Source organism: Pygoscelis adeliae, unplaced genomic scaffold, assembly GCF_000699105.1.
Source record: "Pygoscelis adeliae isolate BGI_AS28 unplaced genomic scaffold, ASM69910v1 Scaffold208, whole genome shotgun sequence".
Lineage (NCBI taxonomy): Eukaryota > Metazoa > Chordata > Aves > Sphenisciformes > Spheniscidae > Pygoscelis > Pygoscelis adeliae.
In genome coordinates this window covers 920,258-929,103 of record NW_008825290.1, presented here as the reverse complement: position 1 = coordinate 929,103, position 8,846 = coordinate 920,258, and the positions used below count along the sequence as shown (strand labels likewise).

The 8,846-nt window shown below is 37.4% G+C and overlaps 1 protein-coding gene across 1 annotated transcript in view; it reads left to right on the top strand.

Annotated features, from left to right (window-relative positions):
* Positions 1-1,733: 1,733 nt before the first annotated feature.
* CHCHD4 (coiled-coil-helix-coiled-coil-helix domain containing 4) overlaps positions 1,734-8,846 on the top strand; it is an 8,125-nt gene continuing 1,012 nt past the window's right edge. Inside the window, exons 1-2 of the mRNA XM_009329945.1 lie at positions 1,734-1,839; positions 8,699-8,846. The exon at positions 8,699-8,846 is cut by the window's right edge and continues 1,012 nt beyond it. Coding sequence (XP_009328220.1) covers positions 1,734-1,839; positions 8,699-8,846 — 254 coding nt within the window. The remainder of the gene's footprint in view (positions 1,840-8,698) is intronic.

The window sequence follows — 8,846 nt, the reverse complement described above, 5'->3', positions numbered from 1 at the left end:
CGGCGAGGCGGTGCGCGGGACGCGCGTCCCGGCAGCAGGTAGCTGCGGGGGTGGTGAGAAAGCGCCGCCCTGCAGCTGGTTGTTGAAACATCCCCGCGAAACGGCCGGAGCTGAGCGTGTGCGCGCCGCGGGGCTCTTATTTTAGCTCGCCAGGCTTTGCTGTGGGGTGGCTGAGGCGTGCGGGCACGCTCCCTGTCGCGTCGCGGAATGGTATCGTCCCGTAGGAGTTAAATTTCTACCAGCTTCGCTTAAGTGGCCAGAGGTGGGGGGTTTTTTTCACCTTTCTAAGGAAAACACGATAGATGGACAGGGTGGTAGGGTGCGAGCTTTATGTTTCTGTATCTGTATAAGGTATTATGTTGTACGGGTTGTGGAATTTATGAGGCTTGACGACTTCGTATCCTGGTGGATATATTCCTCCTCCCTTTAAGTAATGTGCAGAGACTAAATGTAAAGTGAAAAGAAGCCATTCTGTAGTTCTAAATACCATTTTGAAACTATAAACTTCAGCACACTGAATGCCGATTATAAACTGGTAGGTAGCCATAACCTATGGACCTCATTGTTTATGTTTTTAATTTATTTATTTTAACAGCATCTTGGATCTTTGCAAGGTCTGTAAGTTGTCTTATGGAATCCTACAAAATTACAGTGACAGGGCTTAGAGTTCATATGTTTCTAGTTCCTTATATATAAGAAATGACTGGGTGTTCTACATTGTAAAGTTTGCTGGAGTACAATGCAGAGCTGACACAAAACTCCCTTTTTAAAAGGGTTTAATTTTATCTGTTTCTCAGGCGTGTTTAAATGCATATTGGTTATGCATTTAAGTAAGCAAGTAAAGGGAGTTGCTGAACATCTGCTAGTTGAGGTCACATTAAGGGGCAAGAAGATACTAATTCCTAATATACAGAGTCATTGTAGTGGCCTTTATGAATCTGGAGAATGAAAGGAAGTTCTTGGGGAACTTACCATTTTTTTTTTCAACTCAATGAATACTCAGTTGTGCGTTCAGAAGAGTTTCAGCTAGCTGTTCTTTTCTGCTTGTGTCTGCCTCAATGTCTTTTATAGTTTTACACAGTTGTTAGAAAACTCTACTCAGGTTTCCAGCCAAGCCTCCCCTCACCCTGCTACAGAACTGCTTTCTTAAATCAAGAGTGGCACAAGAGCAGGAAGTACGCTGTGTTGTTTTTCTATTCTTGGTAATGTTCACAGCACCTTTCAATATAGTTGGTTCTACACTGTTAAGGTGCTTTTCATTATTTAATTCAGATAATTACTGTAAAATATTACACTAGTCTTTAATGGGGAGTACTATTATTAATAAGTATCCTATTGAACACTTTCCTGTAATTTAGTATAGTTCTTCTTTCACTCTTCCTTTTTTTGTCTAACCCTTTCATCTAGGTTAGTCCTGGTAATTGAGTAGTTTGAGCTTGTTTTGAAACAGCTTTTTAACTTCACAGTTCAATGAACTGTACTGTGATCTGCAGCCATTACAGTATGTTGCTGTGAAAATTGGAAATTTAGAAGAATAGAATTTCAGCTGTGTATGTGTTCCTCTGAGCCAACAACTGTCCTAATTGAAGGTGATTGATAAGTACAACAGAATTCATTCACTATTAATGTTAATGCATCATGTTGAATATCTTACTACCTTGTGGTGTTCGGCAGCTTTGTAAATGACTCCTCCTGTCTTGGCTTTCTCTGAACTTTTGCTTGTTGTCTCCCATATGGTAGGAAAAGACAGAATTATATTTGCAACCAAGGAGGACCACGAGACACCAAGCAGTGCTGAGCTGGTTGCAGATGACCCAGATGACCCTTATGAAGAACAAGGTCAGTAGTAAGTAGAAGAACAGAAGTAAGGAGTGATACATCACATATATCGTATTCTAACAATCTTAAAAAACGAGCAACAAAAAGCAAACCTTGTATGAAGTAGGAACAAATTATTCATTCATTTTTTTGAACACTGAGGGCAGCTGGTTATTCAGTAAATAAAAACCCAAACTCTTAGTGGTTTTAACTTCCAAATTAGGACATCGCAGATTATATGCTTTCCTTACAGTGGGGTTTTCTCTACATTTCTAATGATCTTTCAGAGTGGACTGTTCAAATACATCAGTTGATGGCTTATAGTTTTGGTTAGTAGCCAGAGATATCCAGAAAAAACTTTTCCTTCCTTTCTTTTATTAACAAAGTTAGAGCTTAACCAGTGAAAATTATGGTTGTTTTTTAACTGTTTTAAATGACAAAGTGCAATTTTCAGAGAAGCTGAAGTGAGTTACATACCACTGTCATTGATGTGAGCTGCTCACCTGCCTGGGTGCAGCTGAAATTACCTAATTTGGTGATCTCTGAATATGCGATTTAATATAAATTGTATCTGACTAATCCTGTACTATACTAGTAGCAATATAATCAATAACTAGTAGTAATATCTTTCAATGGCACATGACAGGTAAGTTCAAATTACTCAGTTTTCAACTGTAACCATCTTGCCTTGAAAAGATGTAAGTTAAATTTTTCAGTGAAGATTACAGTTCTTATATGAAGTAGATCTAACCTGCAAATGGAGATTTAAGAGAGCAGAATATTTCTGAGATCAAGACTTGTAATATTCTGATTGCACAGAGCATATTTTAGGTTGTTTCTAATGTGTAAATGAAATAATCTTCCTATCATGATGATTAAATAAATTTTGCCCTAAGTTAATAAATTGTCATGAATATCTGTGAATTTGGGTTAGATTTTTTTCTAATTGCCTTTATGCTTACGGGTCTTTTAGCCTCTTTACTTTGTGTGAAGTGATCTCATTGCTTTCAGCTCAGCTGAGATAGAAGTAAATGCTTCACCCTTTTTGAAATTTTGTTAGAAAGTAAAAGTTATGCAAGTGGCTCTGTGACCTTTAGAGGGCAGTATTTAAGCACAGTTTAGCAGCTGGAGCACACAGGGTTGCTTTATTAGCTGATAGGATATGTAGTTTAATTTGAACCATATCTTCCTGTATCGTTGAAATAACTTTTTTCATACATAGGTTTGTGTTGAAATGATTTTGCATTTAGCTGCCTATCTTGGCTTCATTACAACTGTATGTAGTTGGTAGATCTACCTAAAAGTTTTGCTTGTCAGAAGTGACGAGTCCGTTCAGTTTTATAATGACTCAAATGAGAATAATGAGAGAATTTCAATTTCAGAAATGTGTTTAAAAACTCCAGTTTAGTATCTGTCGGGAATTGTTCTACCTCGTATTTTCAGGTAGGTTGTTTTCCTGGCTAAGACCCAATACCCAAACTGCCTATTTGGTGGAAACAATCTATGCTTTGGGATTTGTCATCATCTTCACCATGGGAATGGTGCTTCAGCCCCTAAAGATTTCAAATAGAGACCCCTACAGGCAATAAAATCTATGTGACACATATCTGTTACTGCCTTGGCCAGGATGGATGATGGACCTACAAACAATTCATGTAAAGTAGTTCATCCTTAGGTGGAAAACAGCATCTGAGGAGAGCTCATTTTTAAGAGTATTTGCTCCTGTCAGTATGCTATGTGGAAGTGAAACAAAATCAGAGTTTTTAACTCCTGTCTCAGGCAAATTTAAAATCCATTATTGGTCTGTTAAGTGAAGAGTTAACAGCCTCTAATGATCAGATGGTGGAATTGAGTTCCCCATTCCTTTTCTGTGGCTTGTGGCTTTCTCTTTCCTCTGAAAAACTGGAGACTGCTTGCAAAATAAAGCAAAGAAAGATACTTTTTCCTAGATATCACATCTGGAGAACATACAAACCCTTGGAGATTTTATCATTCACTGAACTCTGAAGTTACCTTGCACGGTGTACAGCTAAACAAAGTGGCTTGCTGTTTAGCTAAGTAAATTCATGTATGCAGTCTGTATTGATGTTACATGTGGTTGTTTAAAGTTCACCTGTCTTCCCCCTTATAATCATTCATGGTCTTTGGTGATAATTAAATATTCTAGCAACAGCATGTGGATGCATATTGGTCCTATAACTAAGCATCTATTTTTGACACCGTCTTTTAAGAGGAAAGGGAAGGCTCCCCACCCTGGATTTAGCATAATAGAGAGACATGCTACAAAGGCTTGGAATGTGAAAATAGAATACAATTCTGTTGGTACCTCTAAAGAGGGGATACTATTCCTTCTGTCTCATGCCCTGCCCCAAATTATTCTTTTTCTGGTTGTACATATACCACAGGTATATAGTCTTGTGCCATATATTTGGGTAATAAACTAGCCAAAATTAAAAGACCCACTTCCTCCTTGTTTAAATGCCATATTCATTGATTCCTCTTGTGTGTATTTTGCCGGATATGGAAAGGCCATGGTGAGGAGGAGAGGTGTTTTTTTTTTCCCCAGCAATCCTGTATTTACAGCATGTTAGATCACTTGCTTCCTAAACTATAGAGCAGAGAAGAAAACAGAGAAAGCCAGAAGCTAGTTATGTCAGGGACACCTTACAGTGGAAATGTGCGTCTGTGAGTCAAAATGAGAAACTCTGTAAACTCTGTTTAAATACTGTTAATAAGTTTGGGTTGGTTGAGGGGTTTTTTGTTTTTCTTTTTTTTTCCTTAGCATGTGGTCAACTGCCATGTTTTAAGGGTTCTCTGAAAACTTGTCACTTGATCAATCTTGGGCTACAATGCATCAGATCAAAACAGAGAAACAATTGACATATCACAGAATGTAGCTGCATCTAATGGGAGTGAAATTTGTGGGCAGGAAAGACATGGGCAACATGTTTTGGAATATGTTGAAGTGCAGAAGCTCTGGCTCATGGTTTTTATTTAAAAGAAAATTGGAGAGGGCTTTGCTGTACATAAAGTAACATGCAGGCTTTTCTAATTTAGCTTCTACTTTGAATAGAAGACTTGGTTTCCAGTGTTCAACTTCTGTGGCATAATTAACTATAATGACTCTTCATGTTTTCTGCTGCACTATACACAGAACGATCATATCTGGGAAAGAATAGATTTATTATGTAGATACACCATAATCTGTATTGTTTTCTAATACAGCTGAAACTTTTATTTGAGGTTTTGTTTTTATGTATGGGCCTTTTTCATACTTAAGATAAACATGTAGTTTGGTATTTTTGGATAGTTTGTATTTTGCTTCAGGCATTAACAGACATTAGTCTTGGAGCAGTCTAGTTTAGTCAGTAGAATACTCAGGAAAACTTGTGCTCTGTTTCCCTTGGGAGAAAATAAAGTTGTATATTCTTTTTTATTTCTATCAGTTATGAGATTTATTTATTTGTTTTGTTCTATCAGTTATGAGATTTTTGATAGGCAAAATGTTAATGGCTCACTTCAAGCGAAAAACATTGAAAGAAATGAAGCTATGTGAAATTGGAAGATAGAGAAACTAGGGTAGGTTCAAGTTAGCATCTCATGTTGCAGCATATCTCAAAGTTCACTGTATGTGCCTTTTAACAGCTGTGGCTGATGGAAACAAATTAAGAATTCATTTGCAGCAGTTTTGAAATAGTATTCTCCCTGTAAAGCTTGTTTCTGATCTTATGTGTTGCAGATGGAAGAATTTAAATGTGAAAGACCTCTAGTTTTCATTGAGATCTTTGCTCCCATTAGTTAGAATAATTTCTTGTTTTATTAGGCTTATATGAAGAAGGCACTGGTGAGTTTTATGCATTAACAGTAATTTTTATTAGCATTACAGCTGTAATAGGAGAGTTGGCTAAAAGTGCTTATTGAATTGCACCTCAAACACAGGTGGTTGCTGTCCTTTCCCTTCTCTGTTTTTCCAGACTTGTTGCTGTCATCTTATTTTAGAGACAGTTTTGAAATGGTTTCCACAGAGGACTGATGAAGCAAAACCTCTAGTTCTTTCTTAAAAGAACTTGATGAATGATCAGATGAACAGGACTTTTTATGACTGATGATGTCCCTTTCAATCCTACTTCCTATGTGTCTGTCATCTTACATTGTGAATCATTGGCAGATAAACTTGTTATTGGAATGTTTGTCACATAATAGGGAAGAAACTTTTCTCAGAACAACAGTGGGACTTCATTATAGCAAGTACAAAGACAAGTGTTGACGTAAACGCAGATGGGCCTGCCTTCATCCATGATATTAACAGATCCCATGAGCTAAGAGAGATTATGTTGTGTGATGTCAGCAGTTAATTGCCAACGCAAGCCTTGATGTGCTATGATGTAAACAGGGTTGTTTTTTCTTCCCCAGTTGCAGGCTAAAGTAGATTATGACCTGCTGGATCAGTGAGGTTTAGGCTGCATTTGAAAGAAGTTTTAATTCAATTTTAATTGAAGATAGTAGTCCCATTGATTGCAGACTTGTGATTCAGGGAGGGTGATGGATGAAATGTTTCCATTTTAATTGTGTTCTAAGCTAGCTGATACACTTACTCATTGAAGTGTGCATTCTGCTGTAATTATCAGTGAGGAAATGCTTGCCTTATTCATCTGTATTTTTGTTTTGTTTTTTTAAAGCATGGTTTCTGTCCATATAACATCCGAAACTGATGCTATTTCAGTGATCATAGAATCATTTAGGTAGGAACAGACCTTTTAAGATCATCGAGTCAAATAGGTGCAAATCAATGCTCATACGATATACAAGAATGTATTGTTTATGGGATAACTCTTACATTGTTGTTAAAATTTGCATGCTTACAAGGCAGTTCTGGTTCTAAAAGGAACAATTTATTTTAAGAGAATTATTTTACAAGGAATTTTATTGCTGTAGTGTCTTCAGGAACACTTCAAAACTCTTTATGTATTTTTTCTTTTTGAAGTATTAGAAAAATGACTGTTTAAAATGACTGGCTGATATTAGTGAGAAGGAATATAGGACTTCAAAATCTAGTTTACAAAGCAAGCCGTATTTCTTCTAGGCTGTATGATCAACATCTTTCTGCTTTGTCATCCTTGGCAATAAGGAATCTGGCACCAGCCATCCATTTCCTTGTCTCAGAAATTCTGCTTTTCCTCCAGGCAGCTAGAGATGCCATGAGGCACTGTACTAGGTGTATCTTCTCAGTACAGTGATTATTACAGATATTTTACAAAACTATCTTGCCGAATAAAGCATGATCTATGAAAAATGACAGTATTACTGTAGTTGACTAAATTGTGCTAAGGAGACTGATCAACACTGAGATTTGACTGACTCAGTGTAATTTTCTGCTGAACTGCATTGACTGAGTTAGAGCCCGTCATTGATGAATTGCAAATCAGAATAAAATTTTCCTTTCATTCCTTTTAATATAGCAATAAATATGATTGAGCTGCTTTTGCTGTACTTGTACATAAGATTCATGATACTGTGGCCTAGTGTCCAAGGAGTTGCTAGTGGGAGTGAAACGTATATCTGGAACTACATGATCCCACAGGACAAAGACAACGTGTAGGCTTATTGAATTCTGTGGGAGTATTTTAGGTAACATCAAGTTACATCAGGCCATAAATAGAACTTCATGTTTGGATCGGAATTAATGCAACTTTATTCTCTGACAATGATATTTTCATACCTGCTTCTAAAGGGAAAGTACTTAAACTTCAGGTTTATGCACATGCTGTTAGCTTCTGCAGAAACTCAACCTGGAGATGAAGTTAGGGAAGCTTACTAGAGAGGAGGCGAGCAAACTGTTAAAGTGGAGAAGAAACCAGCTTGGATCACAGCAGAGTATTTCTCTTGTTCTTCGTAGATGAAAATAACTACATGTATGTTCATGCGAAGTAGAGAAAGGGAATGGAGATGTATTGCTTTAGAGCAATATATTAGAGACTCCAGAAGCCCACACGACCAAGTCCGTTACATTACATTTCTATACCTGACTGTTTAAAAGGTCTTCTAAAACTTAGAGGAAATGAGTTCTCTGGCTTGCTGCTTGAACTTCATTGTGCAAATCAGTTGATGTCTCAAAGAACATATGCCCATTTAAATCTTCACCTTGGTATTCCATCACTGAAGTATTTCTGTGATGGCTTTAACTGTTCCAGAGCAGAAATTTACAGCTGTTCCAGTTTAGAGTCTAAAATGAGACCTAACTCACTTTTGGTTGTGATCTAAAGTGCATTTTGGTTTCTGGGAACTAGACAGGCTGGCATGCTCTCACTATTCCTTGTGTTCCATGCCATGTGACTTAATCTGTGTCTTGCAAATAAACTGATTTTCGTTTTTGTAATTCTGGTTTTGCAGTTCAAATTTGAAGGGGGAAAGTTGAAGGTTAGTATTCCAGAGTTCATTTAAAACAAGAAGAAAAATTCATCCTTCCAGCCTGATTTAAAAGAATTCTAGCCTTAATACTGGGATTAAATTCTTATGACTCGTATGACACGATTTTTAATGTTTGCTTGTTCCCCTGACAGAGTCTGGCAAGTGGATTGACTTGACTTCGATCTGTTTTGCAGTTTCCTTAGAATATTGTCAGTGGTGTGTAGTCCAGGGAGAAAGACTTAATTCAGGCATGGATATAGAACTAATCTTACTTGTGCCCAGTAAAGGATCATACAAATCAGAGATAGAAACAGACTGGCCAGGAAGTGAAAGGTGTTTAGCACCCTTGAAGCTACAGAACTAATATGGCATTGTTAGTACTTCAACTTACACCTGCAACCTAGCAGCTTTCACTGAGTGAAATCAATTTTTTGAAAGTGCGTGTAACTTTTCTTCTCTCTTGTTTGCTCAGGACTGATATTGCCCAATGGAGATATCAATTGGAATTGCCCGTGTCTGGGTGGAATGGCTAGTGGTCCCTGTGGGGAACAGTTCAAGTCAGCCTTTTCTTGTTTCCACTATAGCACAGAAGAAATAAAGGGATCAGACTGTGTGGACCA